This window comes from Geotrypetes seraphini, chromosome 3 (genome assembly GCF_902459505.1).
Source record: "Geotrypetes seraphini chromosome 3, aGeoSer1.1, whole genome shotgun sequence".
NCBI lineage: Eukaryota > Metazoa > Chordata > Amphibia > Gymnophiona > Dermophiidae > Geotrypetes > Geotrypetes seraphini.
Genome location: NC_047086.1, coordinates 405,935,615 through 405,959,912, shown reverse-complemented (window position 1 = coordinate 405,959,912; position 24,298 = coordinate 405,935,615). Strand labels below are relative to the sequence as shown.

Here is a 24,298-nt window from a genome sequence, read left to right as displayed (position 1 = left end):
CTCATCTGGAGTATTGCGTTCAATTCTGGTCTCCTTATCTCAAGAAAGATATAGTGGGGCTAGAAAAGGTTCAAAGAAGAGCGACCAAGATGATAAGAACCTAAGAATCGTCTTACTGGGTCAGACCAATGGTCCATCAAACCCAGTAGCCCGTTCTCACGGTGGCCAATCCAGGTCACTAGTTCCTGGCCAAAACTCCTCTCATATGAGGAAAGACTAAAATGGTTAGAGTTGGAAAAGAGACGGCTGAGGGGAGATAGGATTGACGTCTACAAAATCCTGAGGGGAGTAGAACGGGTACAAAAATGACAAAGACTAGGGGACACTCGATGAAGTTACAGGGAAATACTCTTAAAACCAGTAGGAGTAAAGGAGAAAAGGTATTTGCGTTCCTCTTTAACCAGTAGTTTTACTGCTTGGTTTTTGTGGTCTCCTGACCGAGATGAAGGTTTCCCAGCACCCTCTCCTATTTCTACCACGGTCGTTTCTCTTTGTCAGGCTTTCGGTGTCAGTGTAGGCAAACCGCGTTTGTGCCTAGTGCTCGTGGAACTCCAAAGAGCGAACTTTCCAACGGTCGAAAGCAGCCGTTTCGCAGGCTCCGCCCCCTCGCCTCTCAGGTCTGTGGAGAGACGGCTGGCGCGCACACTCTCGCGCCCCCCGAGACCCCTCCCCCTCGTCTCTCTCGCGCCGCTCCTTCGGTCCGTCTCGCGCTGCCATGGAGGCGAAGGAGGGCGACGGGGCCGAGGGGGGAGCCGGCGGGGTGGTGGTGCAGGTGCGCGAGAAGAAGGGTCCCCTGCGCGCCGCCATCCCCTACATGCCCTTCCCGGTGGCCGTGCTCTGCCTCTTCCTCAACACCTTCGTGCCGGGGCTCGGTAAGGACACGGGCGCTGCGGGAGGGGAGGAAGGAGCGTCCGGGGCTGGGGTTCGGGGTGTCCGGTATACGGGGGGAGGGGCGGAGCTTCTAGGGTTTGGGGTGTCCGGTATACGGGGGGATGAGGGGAGCAGCTTCTAGGGTTTGGGGTGTCCGGTATACGGGGGGAGGAGGGGAGCAGCTTCTAGGGTTTGGGGTGTCCGGTATACGGGGGGATGAGGGGAGCAGCTTCTAGGGTTTGGGGTGTCCGGTATACGGGGGGATGAGGGGAGCAGCTTCTAGGGTTTGAGGTGTCCGGTATACTGGGGGGAGGGGAGCAGCTTCTAGGGTTTTGGGTGTCCGGTATACGGGGGGGGGAGGGGCGGCGCTTCTAGGGTTTGAGGTGTCCGGGGGAGAGGAGTAGCGGCTGGGGTTTGGGGTGTCCGGTATACGGGGGGAGGGGAGTAGCTTCTATGGTTTGGGGTGTCCGGTATACGGGGGGGGAGGGGCGAAGCTTCTAGGGTTTGGGTGTCCGGGGGGGAGGGGTGTAGCGGCTGGGGTTTGGGGTGTCCGGTGTACGGGGGGGAGGCGAGCAGCTTCTAGGGTTTGTGGTGTCCGGTATACGGGGGGAAGGGAACAGCTTCTAGGGTTTGTGGTGTCCGGTGTACGGGGGGAGGGGAACAGCTTCAAGGGTTTGGGGTGTCCGGTATACGGGGGGAGGGGAGCAGCTTAGCTTCTAGGGTTTGGGGTGTCCGGTATATGGGGGGAGGGGAGCAGCTTAGCTTCTAGGGTTCGGGGTATCCGGTATACGGGGGGAGGGGAGCAGCTTAGCTTCTAGATTTTGTGGTGTCCGGTATACGGGGGGAGAGGGAGCAGCTTAGCTTCTAGGGTTTGGGGTGTCCGGTATACGGGGGGAGAGGGAGCAGCTTAGCTTCTAGGGTTTGGGGTGTCCGGTATAAGGGGGGAAGGGAACAGCTTCTAGGGTTTGTGGTGTCCGGTGTACGGGGGGAGGGGAACAGCTTCAAGGGTTTGGGGTGTCCGGTATACGGGGGGAGGGGAGCAGCTTAGCTTCTAGGGTTTGGGGTGTCCGGTATACGGGGGGAGGGGGAGCAGCTTAGCTTCTAGGGTTCGGGGTATCCGGTATACGGGGGGAGGGGAGCAGCTTAGCTTCTAGATTTTGTGGTGTCCGGTATACGGGGGGGGGGGGGGGGGGAGGGGAGCAGCGTCCAGGACTGCGGTCCGGAGTATCCGGTCTACGTCTAGGGCTGGGATCTGAGGTGTCCGGTACACGGGAGTTGCAACGCCCAGGGCTGGTGTGTCCAGGGGGAGCAGCTTCCCGAGCTGGGGTCCGAGCTCTCCGGGTGACACTCTGCTGCCGCTGTCGCCGTCTGTCCTGTGGATATTGTAAAGCTCTGCAGGGCTCAGGTAGGGATCCAGCCGTCTCTCTCTAGGCGCACGCTGGGAAGGATGGGAGACTTGTTGCACCTCAGCCCAAATCATTTCGTTATTCTGCAGTTTCACCCCTGAGATTTTGGGGTCTCTTCCATTTCCCAGTTCTTGCACCTTGTTAGGGTCTGCAATCTTGACCATAACAGCCTGGAGAAAATAGTGCAGTTGATCAACTTGAAAAACCCCGAAGTAAAGGTTAAATAAGAAGCACCATTAGTATTTCTTTGGTCTTTGTGTTTCGTTTTTGGGAGCAAAGTGATCGTTTTAACATAGTCAGTGATAGCAGATTGCAGTAGGGTGGCTAGACTCTACTTATTGCTCTCTATATCTTTAACTAGGGTCTTATGATTTGAATTGTTTTAAAATTTTCATCTTCACCAAAAGTCATTTATGTAGTGGTTGGTCCTCCAAAATGTTCTTCCATGGTTTGTGATCTCCAATCTGTGGGTTGATTCTTATGTTTAACCTCTGAATAATATATTATATTAAGGAAGAGGCATGAGTATGGTCCCCTTTTGGCATATGCTGAATGATGTTGTCATGGGGGGGGGGGGGTAACTGGTAAAGGGACCAGTGCCTTTCTCTTCTTTCTGATGTCTTTTTGCTCATCATTGCATCAGATAGGGAATTGTAGTCTTTTGGTGTTCAGGAAGACTAGTTGGGAGCAGATGCTCAAAAGCTTACAGTGCAAGTATGATTAGCTTGCGAGTAAGTTCAGTTTCCGATGCACAGAAGGGTTCTTGGGGAAGTAGCAGCCATTGAGAATCCTATGTAAATGCCTCTGTGTTATGCTCAGCAAGAAACGTCCAGGAGGTCTTGGGCTTTCGGTGTCTTCTGTGGTAGGAGACGTTTGCTTGAATTCCCTCACTTAAAAGCCCCATCTTGGAACTCAAAAAAAGAAGAAGAAAGGCTTCAGCTGCAGCTGGAAGTTTTTCTTTGGCCTCTTTGGGATTCTGGCAGTCCTCAGCTCTTGGGCTTAGACGCCAGGCCACAGCTCTTCCCCCTTTCACCATGATACTCACATAATTCGCATGCTGTTTGTGGTTTTCACTGGGTTGCTGGAGTTTTGCGCATCGAGCCCTTAGTCAGCATGTTAAGGTGTTGGTCCTGAGTCTTGGTTATGGCATAATGTATGTAGTGTTGAACATAGGCATGCCAGAACATATGTACATCTATTAACTGAATACCAAGTCCCCATTTCAGAGCCTGGGATACTACTGGCCATATGACCCCAACTGCTCAATTGCACTGCTTGAGTTGCACCTTCCCTTTCACTCTTCCAAACTGGAAGCTATGAGCAACACAGAAATATCACACCCCAACATCCAACAGGGAGTGTGCTGGCACACTCTCACCTTCTGTGTTGCACCCTCCCCCCCCTTAAACACACACCAGCTAGTGCGGTCAATGCCCATACCTGTCTCTCCCCATTCACCATCCAACCCACACACTGCTCCTAGATTTGCCTGTCGCCCCCTCCCCCTCCTCTTATTTAGTGCAGGATGGGAGAGAATTGGGTTGACTTAGTTCCTCATTGGCCATATTATCTATATCTAGTTCTATCCTCCTAGCTTTTCTCATACAGTGTAAAAAAGTAGAAGCTGTGATTGTGAAGATAGCAACTAGCTGCTTTTGTCAGCTGGCTTCCTGTCTACAGATGTCTAGATGGTCATTGCTGGTAGAAAATGATAGTGCCAAGAAAGATGACCTTTTCTGCAATCTGCTGTGTTCTGACCCGAGGGAAGGGATGTAGTCCAGAAATGATTAGACTAATGGATTACTTCCTTGATACTATTATCTTAATTTAACCATTTGATACTCAGCAGGCGGCTTAGCCAAAAAATACTTCTGTGCGGCTCTGAAATGAAATAAAAATAACGTGAAATTGTCTGCTACTTAAGTCTGGCCTTGTTTGTTACTGTCTTCCAGTTTCTTGTGATTAGAGGCTCAGAAGTAGAGCATTTTTCAGGGGATACTTGTCGGTACTGAGTGCCAACACCTTTCCTGCTGCCTACTAAAATTGATCCATGATTCCGAAGTAGAGAATGGCACTGGGCCAAATTTTTCTTCCTCCGTCCCGTCTCTGTGAGTTTTGTCGTCATTGCTGTCCTTGCCCCTGCCCCATTCCTGTAAGCTCTGCCTTAACCATACACGCCATGAATACTTATGATTTTTAAAGTGTTTGAGGCTTGTGCCGATGAGGTCAGAGCTTGCAGGGACGGGAAAATGAGTTCCTACAGGGAAAAATTTGGCCCTGTGTCATTCTCTGTTCCAAAGTATTAATCAAGGGCTCTGCACCCCACTTCCTTTCTATACATTCTGTGGTGAGTTGCAGGGTACTTGATCTCCCCACCCCAAAAGATGGCCTTGAATTTGAGTTCTTTTTTTTTTAACGTATGTTTATTGAAAGTGAAAAAGATCACGACCGAACAGTGTATAAAAATGCAGTACACTACAAAGACAACCAAATATAGAGAAATTTCAACAAAGACAGTGATACCCGCACAATAGCGAGCCCCCTAGCCAGGAAGTCCTGAAGTACATCATAACCAAAAAGAAAAGACCCCTGACGAGTAGCAGAAAAAGTCAGAGACAGCAAGTAGAGTGCTTTTTGAATTTGAGGAAAAAAATGCATTGCTCATCTTTACTGAGGGGGATGGCAGAATGCAGCCCTACCTGGGTGAGAGTCAGGGGTAGGGGAGAACTAGGAACTTGGCTGTGGTCCTCGCATAGAAGTTCCACACATTGTTTGATGTTTTCTAGCAGAATAGTTGCATCGGTCCTCACGCCATGCTCGCCTGCTCTTGCCTTTCATTATTCACCTGCTTTATGGAATAGAAGCCAGTGGTATTTTTAGCCTTTTGTCCCTTTCTTTGAATTTACACCGCCCCTGCTGCATCTTAATAATTCTTTGTAGGCGGGAGGGAACTGGATAATTAGAAGGCAAGAAAAGTAAGTAGTTTTCAGTGGGAAATCGGTACCCCTTTTAGAAGAACACAAAGACCTGTTTTCCCTCACCACACTAAAGAGAATGTTGTGTGTTTTAAAGATATAATCTATGATGACCATTTCCAAGCAGAAAGTCCTAACAAAGGAATGGAAAATTGGCTGGCATCATATACTGAAAGATGTGAGCTTGGCTTTTTTTATGGCAACTACTGGGAAGAACCACCGTAACTGCAGCTCTCATTTAACTGCTTGCCCCCCTCCTCCTCTCTGTGGAAAGTGACCCTTTCCTTGTAAGGGCATCCACGATCTTCCTCTCATTTGTACAAAACTAAATGTACTGCAGAGTGCAGTCTCAGGAGCCCGAGATGAGAGACTTGAAAGAGCTGAAATACAAGATTTGGGAAGGAGGAAGGGGTTTATTTGAATTTAGCTCACACTAGTTATTTTCCCCTGTTCCTGGCGAGGAAATAGAGCAGAAGTGCGATTCAAACAGGGCTTCCCTAAATGTCAGCCCTATGCTCTAACTGCTAGGCTACTCCTCTCGTGAAATATTGTGAGAGTTTTGGAGAACTGCATTAGCTCAGATCGCCAATGGTGAATTGCATACTCTGGTTTCGAACGGTCAGGCTAGCTCTTCTCTCCTGTGCCCAATCAGCAGCCACTGAACCGCTGTGATGGTTGATTTTTCTGATTCCCAGCTAGTATTAACCCAAATCTTGGGACCATGCAACCAGGTTCTCAGGATTTCCTGCCGATCAGCTGTTCTCAACCTTTTCTTAGTTGGAACACACATGATAATAATAATTAATAATAATAATAATTTTTATTTTTATATACTGCCAAAGCCATAGTAGTTCGAGGTGGTTTACAACAAGAAGAGCTGGACAGTTGGCGAAAAAATAACAATGAAGTCTTTGGTTACATAAAGTAAAAACCTTTTACCAGACGGGGGACCCAACACGGTCCGTGTTTCGGACAACCTTCATCAGGGGTCCATGGTGATAAAGAAAAATATCACAAAAAGAAGCCTGGAAAAATAGCTATCGATTAAATAAATGAGCCTTTAGTCCTTAACCATGGCGGTCACAGTAATACAGGACGAATGTAGTCAAAACCCTGGATTACCCCAGATTTTCTTTTCAGGCCAGGTCATTTTTTAATCCTGCCTTTCACTCCTCTTCCCCACACAGGCAGCCGCCCGGCAGGAGACCACGCTGGACCACCTGTTAAAAAAAAGGTGACGCAGGATTAAAAAATGACCTGGCCTGAAGAGAAAATCTGGGGTAATCCAGGGTTTTGACTACATTCGTCCTGTATTACTGTGACCGCCATGGTTAAGGACTAAAGGCTCATTTATTTAATCGATAGCTATTTTTCCAGGCTTCTTTTTGTGATATTTTTCTTTTTACCTTTATTACCATGGACCCCTGATGAAGGTAGTCCGAAACACGGATCGTGTTGGGTCCCCCGTCTGGTAAAAGGTTTTTAGTTAAGATTTATTTGTCAAAATAAAATTTGCCTGCACCGTGTACAAGTCTGCAGTTTTGGTTTGTTTGCTCTGGTCTGTTTTTTCACTGCAGACGAAGTTGGACCTCTGGTTCTCCTTTTTTGTTTTGTACTTTGGTTACATAAAGTCATAATGTAGGGATATCGAGTACATGTGAATAAGAGTACAGGGGAAGGTTTAAGAGTTCTTGGTTACAAATCGGTTGAACAGGTTGGTTTCTGAAGTTAAGATAGGATGAGGAGTGCTTGATGATGTTGCCTAGCCAGCCGTTCTGGAAAGCAAGAGTTCTGTCAAGGAATCTTTTGTAGGGTGGCTGAACATATGTATTCTGCGTGTAGGCCTGGTGGAACAATCCAATTTAAAATGGGAGACCAGGTATAGATTTGAAACAACACTCTTGCTTCCAGGGGCAGCCAATGAAGTTTTTGATAGTAGGGGATTATGTGATGTACGGTGCTTGCATACATGATCCTCACGGACATATGGTCTGACTCAGTATGGCAGCTCTTATGAATTTAAAGTAAACATGCTTTGTATCCACAAATATCCAACCTCCCCCCCACCCCCCACCAACAGGTGCAGATCCGAACTAGCATGGTACTTACCATATAAAAGAAGATGCTTTCCATGTCCTCTGAGTAATAGGAGAATAATAATACAAACCTGAAAAAAATCCTAACTCAACTGAATTAGCACTAATTGTAGTATTAATTTCTAAGATTCAAACAAGAATCCTACCTACAAATAGACAACAGTAAAACACCAATTGGGGCTGAATATCTCTCTCCACAGAAACTACACCTCAGTCATATGTAATACAAAGATGACATGGATCATAATCCATTTAATAACTTCAAAATAAGACTTTTTCTCTCCCTTTGCTGTCCAGGTGGGTCCAGTCAATTTGTTCTTTCATCACTTTCTTCCTACAGTATCTATCTATGTCTGACTTATTTTCTGTTTGTCAGTTCAAATTTAACCGTCTCATCTTTATTTTACTTACCTATCAGCTTTTCATCTCTTCTCACCCCCTGGCTCTCCTGTTTTCCTCCTGCCTCACTCCTTCTCTTTCTCCCACACCCCATTACTACACTTCTGCCTTCTGTATTCGTTCTCCTCCTCCCACTCACCCACTTGACAACCCCCATTTCCTCTCCCACATAGTTCCACCAAGCCCAGTTCTCCCCTCCCCCTCTCTCTCATCTACTCCTATGGTCCAGCATGTCCATGTCCCCTCTTTCTTCCCCCCTTATCCCTATGGTCTAGCAACTCCTTGTCCTTTCTCCCTTCCCTTTCCCCCTTGTGGTCCAGCAGTTCCCTGTCCTCTCTCCCCCTCCCCTTCTCTCCAAAGTGCATATTTAATATTCAGCAGCTGGGGGAGGGAGATGTGGCGACATGAAACTCGGCCTGGCCACAGGCGATGTGGCTACACTAACCCAGATGCCATGCTTCTTTCCGGGGTGTGTGGGCAATGCTCTGAAAGTGAAAGCCTGGTGAGCAAGGATTGTTGGTGGCCTGGGGAAATAGCATGGCGCTTGCGGCTGGGCTGGATTTCTTGCCTTTGCGGCAAGCATGAGACGCACCTCCTGAATGTGGTCGCAACAGACTGGTTGAGAACTGTTGCTCAGAGATATGCCAGCTGATTCCTGCCCACGTTTTCAGCTCATCGGTGCTTACAGTAACATAGTAGATGACAGTAGATAAAAGACCCACACAGTCCATCCAGTCAGTTCATTACCTTGAGTCCTCTTCAGGGTTTTGCAGTGAATCCCATCTGGCTGTTTAATTTGATTCAAGTAAATGTAATGGGGAAATGGTGGCTGTTAGTTGCTGATAACTTCATTTTGGAGGTACAGAGCACCTTTTCTCATCCCCAGAATTAGTGAACCCACTCCAGAGTGCAAGGCCATTAAACAGGTTCACCATAGCCAGGGCTCTTATCAAGTTGTCACCATCCTTAGTCCTAATGTTTACGCTAAGAGTGGGCTCCCTTTTTGGTTTTTAATGTGGACGACGTGATGAGAATGTGTCTCTTTTTCCTTTCATATCATGCTTCTCTTCAGTGGTCACCTTGTAGAGATTTATTATGGATGTTATGCGACAAGGTCACCACACAAAAATATCCAGCTAGAATTGGAGGAAACATTTGTTCTTTTACATCAGGTTTCTGCTACAGAGCGAGGCACTTCATTTTATCTTTATTATAGTGTAGCATTTGTTTCTCATATTGAAAATATTTCTACCTTCTGCTGCTGAATTCTGAAGACTAAACTGGAAAGAGAGATTCTACAAAAGGTAGATGGCATATGGCATTGGACGCTGTTACTTAAGGTTGTGTAAGTTGAGGAAATGTACACAGGGGAGGATGAGAACCAGAATATTGTTAGTTGGGCTTTGGAAGCTCTCTTCCTTTCCTCAATTGCATTTTGTATATGTATATGTATATATATACACACACACATCTATATATATACACATACAGTGGTACCTTGGTTTACGAGCATAATTCGTTCCAGAAGCATGCTCGTAAACCAAAATACTTGTGTATCAAAGCGAGTTTCCCATAGGAAATAATGGAAACTCGCTTTGATACGTTTCCCCCCCCCCCCGAGGCCATTGGTGCTGCTCTATTCCCCCCCCCAGCGATCAGGCACCCTTCCCCCCGTGATCCAGCACCCCCCCCCCCCGCCGTGACCTGAAGTCCCCCAGACCCACCCGAACCCGCTTCTTACGTTCAGCTCGGCACCGGCATCGGCATGTCCTGTGCGTTGGTGCCGGTGCCCGAAGATCGGCCTCCTCTTCTCTGCTGGACCTTGAGCATCTGCGCTTGCTCAAGGCCTGCGAGTTCACGTTTTCTCCAGGACAAACAGGCAGGCTATTCTCACATATGGGTGACGTCATCAGCGGAGCCCGGATGCGGAAGCTCGCAAGCATACTTGCTTGAAGAAACCAGACCTACCGCCGACTCCTTGATCAAGGTCTCCACTTTCACATCTCGAGGATGCAGTGGTTTCGATTGCTTTGTCCAAGTCTCCATATTCTTTTGATACCTTTTTTCCTGCTGAAGCTTCATCTTTGACCCAGGCTGCTTCGACAACCTCGAGTCCTTCTCGAGACAAAGCATTGGCAGATCAGCTATCTTTTTCCTCTTTTCTTCGTCAGATAGCTGTTGACTTGGACCTTCAATTAGATGCTGGTTCCAAATACTCTAAGGAGTATCTCGAAGTCATGCATCTACCTCAACCTCCAGCAGAGTCACTTAAGCTTCCTCTTCACAAGCTTTTGTCTCAGACTTTTGCCAGATGCCTGGAGACTTCTTATACCATACCATCTGTTCCAGGCAAATTGGACTCTAGGTATAAAACTGTACATCGCAAAGGGTTTGACAACTCACAGTTATCTCATCAATCCCTGCTTGTGGAGTCCTCCTTAAAAAGATCCCATCCTTCCAAGGTTTATGCCATCGTTCCTCCTGGAAGGGAAAACTAAGGACAAATTCGGACGTCGCATCTATCAAAAGTCTATGATGTTCTCTAGAGTCCTCAATTATAATTTTCATTTTATTACTTATTTTGAATTCCTCATAACTCTTTTACCTAAATTTCTGAGTTATTTGGATACTCTAAAACACTTTGAATTTCAAGAAGTCATTGCTTCTTTATCACAACTCAGATTACATCTCCTTCAGTCGTCTTATGATGCCTTCGAGTTGTCTGCCCAGGCAGCTACTTGCTCTGTAGCCATGCGTCACCTTGCCTGGCTTCGTACCATTGACATGGACCCTAATCTTCAGGACCGCTTGGCCAATATTCCTTGTGCAGGCAATGACCTCTTTGATGAATCTATCGAGGCAGCCACCAAGAAATTGTCTGACCATGAAAAATCCTTTGCTTCTATTGTCAGACCTAAGCCAAAGCCAGCTCCTGCCAAAACTACACATCCTCCTCCTATCTATCAGAGGTGTTTTGCTTCAGGAGCCCTCCTTACAATCGCCCTCCTCCTAAGAAACAACAGCATCAGAAACAAAAAAATCTCAACCTTCTGTTGCACCTAAGGCTTCACAGCCTTTTTGACTGTCTCAAACAGCATAACCTCCATCGTTCTGTCTCTTGACTTCTCTTCCCCCTATAGGAAATCGTCTCCATCATTTTTACCACCGATGGATGACAATTACATCCGACCTCTGGGTACTGACTATCATCAGAGAAGGATACTCTCTTCATTTCACTCAGGTTCCACCAGAACTTCCTCCAAGAGAGTATCCTTCCACCCCTTCCCAGACCGCCCTTCTTCTTCAGGAAGTTCTAGCTCTGCTTCATCTCCATGCCATCGAACCAGTTCCTCTGGACCAACAGAACAGAGGGTTTTACTCCCGTTACTTCCTTGTTCCGAAGAAGACGGGCGATCTGCGGCCCATTCTGGATCTCAGGGCTCTCAACAAATTTTTGGTCAAGGAAAAGTTTTGCATGTTGTCCCTGGCATCCCTTATCCCCTTCTCGAGCAGAACGACTGGTTATGCTCTCTGGATCTCAAGGAGGCCTACACTTGCATTCCCATTCATCCGGCCTCCCGTCAATATCTCAGATTTCGGGTGGGGAATCTGCATTATCAATACAGAGTGCTACCCTTCGGCCTGGCTTCATCTCCCAGAGTGTTCACCAAGTGCCTGGTAGTGGTAGCATTAGCTCTAAGGAACCATGGTCTTCAGGTATTTCCCTACCTCGATGACTGGCTCATCAAAGATTCAATATCTCGGGGTGTTATTGTAGCGGCCCGACGGACTTCCTGGTTCCTACAAAGTTTGAAATTCGAAATCAATTTTCCCAAATCCCATCTTCAGCCCTCACAGAATCTAAAATTCATCGGAGCTGTTGTGGATACTATCCAACTCAGAGCATTCCTTCCACAACAACGTCTGGAAGTTCTTCTTGAACTCTTGTCATACAGTTTCTTCCCGCTCGTCCATCTCAGCGAGACACATGATGGTCCTACTAGGTCACATGGCCTCTACAGTACACGTGACTCCTTTTGCCAGACTTCACATCAGAATTCCTCAGTGGACCCTGGCATCTCAACGGACGCAGGTTTGCGACCCACTTTCTCGCCACATAAGTCACTCCTTCATTGAAGCAGTCTCTCCATTGGTGGATACTCTCTTCCAATCTCTCCAGAGGCTTGCTTTTTCAAACGCACCCCCCCCCCCCCATCAGAAGGTCCTCACGACAGACTCTTCGACCTAAGCTTGGGGCGCTAATCTCGATGGTCTCCGTACTCAAGGCCTCTGGACCAGTACGGATCGTCAATGTCATATCAATCTGTTGGAACGCAGAGCGATCCTCAAGGCTCTCAACGCTTTTCAACATCTTCACGACCAGGTAGTCCTCATTTGGATGGACAACCAAGTCGCCATGTATTATGTCAACAAACAGGGAGGGACGGGATCTGCCTCCCTTTGTCAAGAAGCTCTGATGGTTTGGGACTGGGCAATCCGCCACAACACCTTCCTCAAAGCTGTCTACATCCAAGGGGCGAAGAATTGCTTGGCGGACAACTTTAGAACATAAGACCAGGGGTCCATCGTGCCCAGCAGTCCGCTCCCACGGCGGCCCATCAGGTCCATGACCTGTAAGTGATCCTTTGTCTAAAACCCTTAAATCCCCATTTTTCTTCTATCTATACCCTTTCATGGTCATATCTCTACCTCTATCTAAACTAAACTAAACCTTGGGTTTATATACCGCACCATCTCCACGAATGCGGAGCTCGGCACGGTTTACAGGAAGAAAGATGAAAGATGAACTACAGTGGAGAGATTAAAGAGTTAGGTATAAATCCCCGTATCCTTCAGGAACTTGTCCAATCCCTCTTCGAATCCCCTTAATGTACTCTGTCCTATCACATCCTCCAGAAGCGCATTCCAGGTGTCCCCCATCCTCTGAGTGAAGAAAATTTCCTAGCATTGGTTCTAAACCTGTCCCCTTTCAGTTTCTCCGAGTGCCCCCTTGTTCTTGTAGTTCCCAATAGGCTGAAGAATCTGTCCCTTTCCACCTTCTCTATGCCCTTCATGATCTTGTAAGTCTCATATGTCTCCTCTGAGTCTTCGTTTCTCCAGGGTGAATAGCCCCAGCCTTTCTAGCCTCTGCGTATGAAAGGTTTTCCATACCTTTTATCATTCTTGTCGCTCTTCTCTGAACCCTCTCAAGTATCTCCATGTCCTTCTTTAGGTACGGCGACCAATATTGGACACAGTACTCCAGATATGGTCGTACCATCGCTCGGTACAGCGGCATGATGACTTCCTTCGTTCTGGTTGTAATACCCTTCTTAATAATACCCAACATTCTGTTTGCCTTCTTTGAGGCTGCTGTGCATTGTGTCGTTGATTTCATTGTTGTGTCCACCAGTACACCCAAGTCTCTTTCAAGGTTACTTCCCTCTAGTACTAATCCCCCCATTTGGTAGCTGAACATCGGGTTCTTTTTCCCTATATGCATGACCTTGCATTTCCCTACATTGAAGTTCATCTGCCATTTATTTGCCCACTCCTCCAGTTTGTTCAGGTCCCTTTATAGGTCCTCACATTCTTCCACAGTCCTAACCCTGCTACAGAGTTTAGTGTCATCCGCAAATTTTATAACTTCACGCTTCGTCCCTGTTTCCAGGTCATTAATAAATACATTGAACAGCAGCGGTCTGAGTACCGACCCCTGCGGAACTCCGCTCGTGACTCTCCTCCAGTCCGAGTAGTGACCCTTCACTCCAACCCTGTGCCTTCTGCCTATCAACCAATGTTTGACCCATCTGTGTACGTCCCCTTCCACCCCGTGGTTCCACAACTTCCTAAGTAGCCGCTCATGGGGGTACCTTGTCAAAGGCCTTTTGGAAGTCAAGGTAAATAATGTCTACGGGTTCCCCTTTGTCCAACTGGCTGTTTACCCCCTCAAAGAAGTGCAGTAAGTTTGTTTGGCACGATCTTCATTTGAAGAAGCCATGTTGGCTCGCTTTCTTTAGCCCATTTTTTTCGATGTGCTCACAGATCCTGTCCTTTATCAGTGCTTCTACCATCTTGCCCGGAACTGATGTCAAACTTACTGGCCTGTAGTTTCCCGGGTCTCCTCTCGAACCATTTTTAAAGATCGGTGTAACATTTGCTATCTTCCAGTCCTCCGGGATCTCGCTAGTTTTCAAGGATAGGCTGCAAACTCGTTGGAGTATTTCTGCTATTTCATTTCTTAGTTCTTTTAGTACCCTAGGGTGGATACCGTCCGGGCCTGGTGGATTTGTCGCTTTTCAATCTATCTATCTGTTGGAGGACATCCTCATGGCTCACCTCTATTGTCTCCAATGACCAGGGACTATGTAACAATAAGAGTCAGAAAAATAGCTAGATTGTAATTAAAGAGTCTGACTCAAGTTAATTAAACCTCCAAAGAGAAGGACTCGTAAGTACTCAAACTTAGCTCAGAGGCATGTAACTCTGAAGAGAGGGAGGTAACCCTCTCTTGGAAAAAGAGTTGTATATCCAATCATAGCATAGTAATTTGTAAAAATGAGTCCAACTACTGAGAGTAGATATAAATTGTTAACTGTATCAGCACTTAATTGGAGTGACTCGCAAAATTTTCAAAACGTGCAAAAATAATGATTGCATTCAGGATATGCTAAAAAATTTTTACTTAGCTTGTATGCACAAAGTACAACTTTCCAGGGTCACCTCTATTGTCGACAGTTTTTCTTCTTGGTCTGGAATACTGTGTGCAATTCTGGAGGCCGCATTATCGCAAGGATGTGCTGAGACTGGAGTCGGTTCAGAGAATGGCCACCCGGATGGTCTCGGGACTCAAGGATCTCCCGTACGAAGAACGGTTAGACAAATTACAGTTATACTCGCTCGAGGAGCACAGAGAGAGGGGGGACATGATTGAGACGTTCAAGTATCTCACGGGCCGCATCGAGGCGGAGGAAGATATCTTCTTTTTCAAGGGACCCGCGGCAACAAGAGGGCATCCGTGGAAAATCAGGGGCAGGAAACTACGAGGTGACACCAGGAAATTCTTTTTCACTGAAAGGGTGGTTGATCGCTGGAATTGTCTTCCACTGGAGGTGATTGAGGCCAGCAGCGTGCCTGATTTTAAGGCCAAATGGGATCGACAGATGGGATCTATTCACAAGGCAAAGGTAGGGGAGGGTCATTAGGGTGGGCAGACTGGATGGGCCGTGGCCCTTATCTGCTGTCTATTTTTATGTTCTGGTACACTGGATGTGTCCTCGCTTGTGAAGACTGATGAGAAGAACTTGTTTAACCTATCGTCTACCTCTTTTTCCTCCTTTATCACTCCCTTTCTGTCTCCATCATCCAACGGTCCTACTTCCTCCCTCGCCGGTTGCTTCCCTTTAACATATCTGAAGGACGATTTGAAATTTTTTGCCTCCCTGGCTAGCCTCTCTTTGTATTCCCTTTTCGCTCTCCTAACCACTCGATGACATTCTTTTTGGCATTTCCTGTGTTCCTTCCAGTTTTCCCTGGTTTGGTCCTTTTTTCATTTCCGAAATGATATTTTCTTGTCTCCTATTGCTTTCTTCACTTCATTTGTTATCCATGCTGGGTCTTTTGTTTGTTTGTTTTTTTTTTGCACCCTTTTCTAAATCTGGGGATGTACATATGTTGTGCTTCTTGCACTGTGCCCTTGAATAGGGACCAGGCTTGCTCTACGGTTTCTGTTTTCTTTGAGCTGTCTTCTGCAACCTCACGAATGGACACTCCATTCCTTGCCTCTTCATCACATCTTTTCACAGTGGGGAACACCTCAGATAGACCTCTTTGCAGCTCCCCACAACTACAAACTGCCTCAGTTCTGCTCCAGGATATACTCTCCTCATCGCCTCGAGGCAGGCGCTTTTCTTCTAGAATGGACGAATCTCTTCCTCTATGCATTCCCTCCCATTCTCAAGACTCTGGTCAAGTTGAAGAACGATCATGCCATCATGATTCTGATTGCTCCTCGGTGGCCGAGACAACCTTGGCAGCAGGGAGCCATACCTTCTACCAGTTTTTCCTTCTCTACTTAGGCAGAGTTAGGGATCTCTGCTTCATCCCAACCTGCAGTCTCTACACCTAACAGCTTGGTACCTCTCAACATGACGCCTCTTCAGTTTTCTCAATCTGTGCGAGACGTTTTAGAGGCTTCTAGGAAACCTACCACTAGACAATGCTATCACCAAAAATGGACTAGATTTTCTACATGGTGTTTTTCTCATGATAAGGAGTCTCAACATTCCTCCTTATCTTCTGTTTTGGATTACCTTTTGCATTTATCCACTTCTGGCCTCAAGTCTACATCTATCCAAGTCCATCTCAGTGCAATTGCGGCTTTCCATCAGCCTATTGAAGGGAAACCACTCTGCTCATCCGGTGGTTTCCAGATTCATGAAAGGACTGTTCAATGTCAAAGCTCCTCTCAAACCGCCTCCTGTGGTTTGGGATCTCAATGTTGTCCTTGCTCAACTGATGAAGCCTCCATTTGAACCAATTGACAAAGCTCATCTGAAGTATCTCACTTGGAAAGTGGTGTTTCTCATTGCCTTCACTTCTGCTCGAAGTGTCAGTGAGCTGCAACCTTTAGTTGCTGATCCACCTTTCACGGTGTTTCCTCATGACAAAGTGGTCCTTCGCACTCATCCTAAATTCCTTCCTAAAGTGGTATCGGAATTTCATCTCAACCAATCCATTGTTCTTCCAGTGTTCTTTCCAAAGCCTCTTTCTCATCCTGGAGAAATAGCTCTTCATACTCTGGACTGTAAACGTACTTTGGCCTTCTATTTGGAACGCACCAAATCATAGAGAACTGCTCCTCAACTTTTTATCTCCTTTGACCCAAATAAGTTGGGACATCCTTTCTCTAAGCATACTATCTCCAACTGGTTAGCTGCTTGTATCTCATTCTGCTATGCCCAGGCTGGATTACCCTTACACAATAGAGTCACAGCCCATAAAGTTAGAGCAATGGCAGCTTCAATAGCTTTCCTCAGATCTACACCTATTGAGGAAATTTGCAAGGCTGCTACTTGGTCCTCGGTTCATACTTTCACTTCTCACTATTGTCTGGATACTTTCTCCAGACGGGATGGACAGTTTGGCCAAACAGTATTACAAAATTTATTCTCCTGAATTGCCAACACTCCCACCATCCCATTCTAGTTAGCTTGGAAGTCACCTATATGTGAGAATAGCTTGTCCTGGGATAAAGCACAGTTACTTACCGTAACAGGTGTTATCCAGGGACAGCAGGCAGCTATTCTCACAACCCACCTACCTCCACTGGTTGGCTTCTCTGCTAGCTATCTGAACTGAGGAGACATGCCCTGCGCTGGGCGGGAAGGCACTCACGCATGTGCGGTGCAGTTGACTCAAAACTTCTGGTTTCTTCAAGCAAGTATGCTTGCGAGCTTCCGCACTCTTGGCATGCTAATGTAATTTGAAAGTCCTTTTCTGTAACATTGCTGTCTGTATATACACTTCCTCCTCCCCATTCGTGGTTTCTGCACTCGCGATTTCACATAATTGAGATTTTTTTTCTGGGGAGGGGGAAAATTTAAAAACCCATATTTTTTACTTCCCTGCCGCCTTCCCGGCCTTTCCTGGTGGTCTAGCAGGCTTTCGGGGTAGGAGCGATTATCCGGCCCTGACACACCCCCACCTTCCTGCCACCTTCCCGGCCTTACCTGGTGGTCTAGAGGGCTTTCGGGGCAGGAGCGATCTTCCTACGCTCCTGCCCCGTGCAGATCGCCATGAGGAAATGGCTGTAGGGAGTTCCTGTCGTAGTCTCGAGAGACTACGGGAACTCACAGCAGCCATTTCCTCATGGCGATCTGCACGGGGCAGGAGCGTAGGAAGATCGCTCCTGCCCCGAAAGCCCTCTAGACCACCAGGTAAGGCCGGGAAGGTGGCAGGAAGGTGGGGGTGTGTCAGGGCCGGATAATCGCGGTTTTTCGCCATTCGCGGTCCGGCTTTGCCCGTATCCCTCGTGAATAATGAGGGAGAAGTGTAGTCTCTTCCTCTGTAAACTGCTCTGAATTGCTTGTGGTATTGTGGTATACAAAAATAAAGTTATTATTATTACATTCAGATAAAGTAAGCATTTTCCGTACCTGGAGAGCTCACAGTCTAGGTACAGTATGTACCTGAGGCAATGGAGACTTAAGATGGTCTGTCGGATTTGAATTGGGTTTAAAAACAAGAGGCAAGAGAAATGTCTAAACCAACCAACAGTCACGTTTATTTCAAAACAGCATAAATGATTCCACTTCTTGGGATTTCAAACGGTCTTTTTAAAGAGCTAGGACTTTACTATTCATGCTGTTTTGAAATAAGTGTGACTGTTGGTTGGTTTAGATATCTTTCTTGCCTCTTGTTTTCTGTACATTATCAAGGCCAGCCCCCTTCTTTCTCTTCTGTTCATTTGAATTGGGTTCCCATGATTCTCAGCCTGCTGCTCTAACCATGATGCTATTCCATCATTCCAGATTTATGCCCCTCCTTAACAAAAGTGCTTGACAGATATACAAACAACATCTGTGAATTCTGAAGAGTGTGAGGAAATGCTTTTCAGCTGGGGTTAGATCCTTGTAAACTGCTGCTCCAAAAACAGCAGCTCTACCGATTGGCTTAAAGGGAGGCCTTGCAACTAACAAACTGAGCTGAAGCTGTTATTCCTCGTCAGCGGAATAGGTGCCTTTTCTAGAGTCATGCAGTTCCGGCTTCCTCAGCCTCCCTCTGCACTGTATGAAGCTCGGAGAGGATGTGCAGCTAAGTGACAGCAACTAGATCGTGGTGTACTTCTTAAGTAGGCACTAGAGTTGCATGGAAATGGGGAGCACAGGAACATCACGGAGCCTATGGGAATTGAAGAAGTTGCCATGGGATTCCCACAAGAGTGTAGTCAAAATCTCCAGTGACGCCAGAATGAGGCTTGGAATGCACAGAGGGGCAGTTGGAACTCCAGACTGAGGCTTGGAATGCATTATTCATGATTAAATTGCCTGTGATTTAATCATGAATTAATGATGGGTGTAACTGTTGGGCAGACTGGATAGACTGTTCAGGTCTTTATCTGCCATCATTTGCTATGTTAATTTGTTTGGAGAAAGGCACTTGGAGCATCAGACTGAACTTGGAAAACTCATTGGTTGAACAGTGAATACCACCCAAAAAATACACAGGAGCCTGTTGGGATTGGGAGGAAACAGAGGACTGTAAGCAAACAATTAATAGCATCAATTCCTGTTTGTACAGATGGAGGAGATTAATTGTAGGGATGGAATGGATCTTATCGGTTATGGATTAAATGCCATTGGGAATGGGCAGTGTTACGTGAAATTTCTGTCCCTGTGCAACTCTAGATGGGACAGCGCCCACAAAGCAGCTTCTTTCTGGCTGTATTAAATGATGAACATATGCATGATCTAGCTCAGTGTTCTTCAACCTTTTTACACCTATGGACCGGTGGAAATAAAAGAATTATTTTGTGGACTGGCAAACTACTAAGACTGAAATTTAAAGACCCCGTTTCCGCAAGCTCGGTCCCCGCAGATCATCTGATCCCATCCGCACAAGCCTCAGTCATGATTTTATATTGAATGTATTTTATTAAAGTATTAAAAGAAACAATATTCTGTACAATTGTCATTTTATAAATACAAATAATACAGAGCAAGGATCAACAAAACCCCTGTCTCCCCTCGCCTTCACATATATCCCCTCTACTATTAAAAAAACTGAATAAGCCAAATTTATTACAGAATGCTACACAAAAATATTATGCTAACAGAATACTGCAGTCATACATGACAGGAATAGTGTTAGAGGAGTGCAACTAGGGCAACTGCCTCCTGGTCAGAGGGAGCCCTAAGCCAGCTGGAAGCTAAAGAAGCACTGCCTGGACTTTGCAGTCCCCAGTTTGTCGAACACCATATTTCAAATCTGATACATTCTAATCACAAAATAGAAATAAAATTTCTTTCTACCTTTTGTTGTCTTTGGTTTCTGCTTTCATCTTCTTTTCACTCTCTTCCTTCCAGCATCTGCTCTCTCTGTCTCTTCAATCCAGCATCTGCCCCTTCCATATGGTATCTGTCTTCTTTCTATGCCCCTCTCCCCTTTTCATCCAGCATGCGCCCCCTCTCTCCTTTTTACATGATTCATTCCAGCTTCACTGCTCTCTTCATTTTTATCTCTCCACCAGATTTAGCATCTTTGTCCCTCTGCTTATTTCTCTGCTGACCCCCTTCCCAGCATCAACCTCTCTACTCATTCCTGTCTCTTCCCTTTCCCTCATCTGATCTCTCCATTCCACCCTGACCCCTTCCCCTCCTCTAATCTCCCTGCCAGCTGTTTCCTTCCCTTTCCCTCCTTCCCTCTCAGCAGCATCTCTCCTTCTTCTTCCCTCCAGGTCCAGTAGCAGCTGTCCCTTTATTTTCCCTTGTCCAGCAGCTTCCCAGCCTCCAACAGTGGCTTTCTCCCCTCCCAGCAGCTCTCCGTACTTGTCAGAGCGGCAATTCACTAAGGCAGCCTTGAGTCCTTTGATGGGTCACGCCCCCTCTGAGGAAAGAGGAAGTTGCATCATCAGAGGTGTGCCGCGATGCAGCAAAAGCCCCAAGGCTGCCGAAACGAATCGCTACGCTGGCAAGTACCGAGAGCTGCTGGGAGGGAAGAAAGCCACTGTTGGAGGCAGGAAATTGCAGACCGGCAGAAATCGCAGGAAATTGCAGCTTGTTGATCTTGCCGGCCCTGCGCAGACTGGCAGAAATTTTCTGCGGACCGGCACCGGTCCACGGACCAACGGTTGAAGAACACTGATCTAGCTCATTGATATTTTAAAAAAGCAAATCATGCACGAGCTCTACGATTGTGGAGAAGGTGTGGTATACAAATCTAAGGTTTAGTTTAGTTTAGTTTAGGAACCATGTTAATATTGCTTTCCTTGACCTTTCATGATGGACTCCATTTTTAACTTGTAATGGAAAGGTTTATGAAACATTTAGCTCCTTCCTTCCTGCAAAGGAAGTGCCATGAGGACCAGAATCAGCCCTGTGGTATTTTGGGATGTATGTCCCCTCTCTCTCTTCAACCCTTTGGGACTTTTTATGTAGACATTTGAACAGCACAGGAGATAACACTGCTCTCGCTGGGGAGGAAGTTAGCAGAGACAGCAGCTGTGATGTTGTTACTGATGAGAATAATTCTAGGTATATCGCATATCACCTGAGACTCGCAGCCAGCCCAGGGATAGGTACTGTTTCACCAGATTTCTTGTGTCCTCAAGGCATGAAAGCTTTGTGGGGGAGAAGATCAAAGGCATAATGGCTTTATTAGTATTCATATGCAGAGTTTCAGTAGCTGTTAAGTGACTTGTAGCTAAATGGTTTGTATGTCATGGTCATTTTTATTAGACTAATATAACAAATTATCCATACAATAGCTTTTGAGAACATCAGAATAGCCTTACTGGGTCCATCAAGCTCAGTAGCCCGTTCTCATAGTGGCCAATCTAGGCCACTAGTACCTGGCCAAAACGCAAGCAGTGGCTTCTCCCATGCCACAATAAAGGGGATAAGGGATTGGGACTTGTATACTGCCTTTTTTTGTAGTTCTACAATCACACTCAGGTACTTCGTGCCTCCATGGGCTCACAATCTATCTCATCTACCTGGGGCAGTGAAGATGCCTTGCACAACGTCACAGGGAGCAGTGCGGAGTTTGAACCCACAACTTTGGGGTGCTGAGGCTGTAGCTCTAACCACTACACTGCACTCTTCATCCTCAAAAACTCTTTTCTTGATGATAAAGTCCTATTTAGTCTTCTGGCTGTCTACTCTCCTTTCCTCTACTCTGATCCTGCATTGGATCTCATGGGTCACTGACTGAAGTAGCAGCTGTGCGGCTGCTATTCATTGGCTTCATAGAAGATCCTTCTCTTCCCTTTCACAGTTCCAATTGTAAAAAGGAAATCTACCTATAGAACCTAAGAACTGCCGCTGCTGGGTCAGACCAGTGGTCCATTGTGTCCAGCAGTCCACTCATGCGGCGGCCCTTAGGTCAAAGACCAGTGCCCTAACTGAGTCTAGCCTTACCTGCGTACGTTCTGGTTCAGCAGGAACTTGTCTAACTTTGTCTTGAATCTCTGGAGGGTGTTTTCCCCTATAACAGCCTCCGGAAGAGCGTTCCAGTTTTCTACAACTCTCTGGGTTAAGTGTAAATAAGATCCTGTCATTCCTCTTCTAATTCTGTGTTTAACAACCACTCCCAGGCCAGCTGCTACTCCACTAGGAGAAATATCCCCTATTATCTTGTATAGAACTCAGAGTAAATAGGACAATTTCTTGGTTGTTCTTTTTTTAATTGCATTTCTGAAACCAAGTTTCTTGTAATTATTGTGGGAAATGTATGTAACGTCACTCATACCACATTCTTATACTTAAAGGTAAAAAACCCCTCTTCAAACCAACTATATTAGTCCCCATGAAGGGTGAAGAAAAATCTTAAAAGAAAATTATAGAAAGGAAATACAATCAAAATCTAAATAAGATACTTGATACATCTTAGGCTTCATATACTTATGAACTCCAGCTTTATAGTTCCACAGCTATTTCAGGATCCAGAATGTAAAATAAAACTCTCCAACTGTAGAGATAAAAAAAAAAATGTACTGCTTACCTTGAAATGTTACTTAACATTTATAAGAGAAGCAGAGGAAAAAAGTAGCTCCTTAAGCCTTCTAGCCCTTAAAAGCCAGGTAAGGGCTAGAAATGCTTTCCTTTGTAGTTGGGTAGCTCTACAAACATTTACAACATCTACAAACCAGAAGTTACATCGAAAGGAGAGACTTCGGCCGAAGGCAGACCCCAGAGCAGACCTGTGAATTTCTTTCTTCCATCGCTGAGCTTCATTCTTAAGGTACTGATAGCATGGGGTGGAAGGCAGAGGAGGGGTCAACTCGTGGCAATTGCATTTTTACCACAGAAGCAAGGCTTTTTAATGCTCCTGTGGCTCAGTAAAAAGCCTTATTCCCACACCCGTGGTAAATGAGCTGAATTTTTCCCTGTTCCTGTGTTTTTAGTGCAGTTTACCGCAAGAACGGGTATCCATGTCTAGTGGCATAGCAAAGCTGGGAGGTGCCCAGGGCGGTGGTGCCCCTCTCCCATCTTCTTCTCAAACCTCACCCCTACACACTCCTTTTCCCCCACCTCCACTGCCACGTGCCACTTCCCTCCTCCCTGTATCTCTGTAACGTTCCTGGCATGAGCAGCAACCCCCAACCTGCTGTCATGCCTGCATGGGCTCTCCCTCTGACATCACTTCCTAGGTGCGGGTTCAGTAAGTGATGTCAGAAGAAGAGCCGATGCAGGTTGCTGCTTGCGCCATGACCTTTACAGAGGTACAGGGGAAGGGAAGCAACGCACGTGGCAGTGGGGGAGACGGAGAGGAAGACGGGTGCCACACCTCCACCAAGACGACACCCAAGGCGAACCATCCCCATCTGTGCCATTCTCTAGTGTCAAACTTGTGTTTTCAATGTGAACCCAGTGAATTTGCAAGTCTCTTAGGTGGACCTCTTTCACCTGTAGCACCACAACTCTATAATATTGGTAGAAGTTAAGAAAGCCCATCCCTCCCCAAGCCCTGGACAGGGTAATTCTTGAAAGACTTATCCTGGTTTTTCTCCCTTTCCTTAAAATTTTGTAGCACAGAATCCTTCTTAAACAGGCTTTTAGGTATCTGCATAGGAAGAGGTGAAACAAGAATATTTATTTGCATGGTTATGTTATATAAATTCTTCAAATGGTCACAGCAACATACCATAGTGTGGAGAAATATCCCAGAAAAATCTCATCTCTGGGATAAACAACTAAAACATTCAATATTCATGCACCCATTTTGGCAAAGCACCCATAATTCTCCACAAAACAATAACAAAGGAAGAGAGGCATCAGAACTTATATTGACTAATAAATCACAGGGCCTCCTATAACGCATAGTTATTCCATGTCCCAATTAAACAGTTCCAGCCTTCAATCATATGACTCTCAACCCTCAAATTCTAAACATTTAATCAAAAATATTGATCAATTCAAAAATGGAGATATCATTCTTGACATTCTAAAAATCTACTCATATACATTATTAGTGAATAACTAACTGACTAATAACTTATCTTGTCCTTGAAGACTCCAGCACTGAGTGATGAGAAATTCAGCGCTGGAGATATTTATAATTCTACCACTGTACAAGCAGTACCTGATTGTTAATACAGTCTTTATTCCAAGAGTCTTATATTATTAGTCTGTGTTTCTTTGAGCCCTGGTAAGGAATCCTTAAAAAAACACATTTTTAGGTTTTTGCGAAACACAGTTTATAAAGTAGTTGTGTGAATTTCGATGGGAAATGATTTCTACACTTTTGCTATTTGGTAGCTGAAAAATTAGCTGTGAGGTGTCTCTTGTATTTTATATCTTTCAGAGTTGCTAATGATAGATCAGGTAGTTAG

At 46.1% G+C, this 24,298-nt stretch overlaps 1 protein-coding gene across 1 annotated transcript in view; it reads left to right on the top strand.

The window, feature by feature from the left end:
• The first annotated feature begins 715 nt into the window (after positions 1-715).
• The window catches only part of STUM (stum, mechanosensory transduction mediator homolog), a 106,723-nt gene continuing 83,140 nt past the window's right edge, over positions 716-24,298 (top strand). Inside the window, exon 1 of the mRNA XM_033937150.1 lies at positions 716-872. Within this exon, the coding sequence (XP_033793041.1) occupies positions 716-872 (157 nt within the window). The remainder of the gene's footprint in view (positions 873-24,298) is intronic.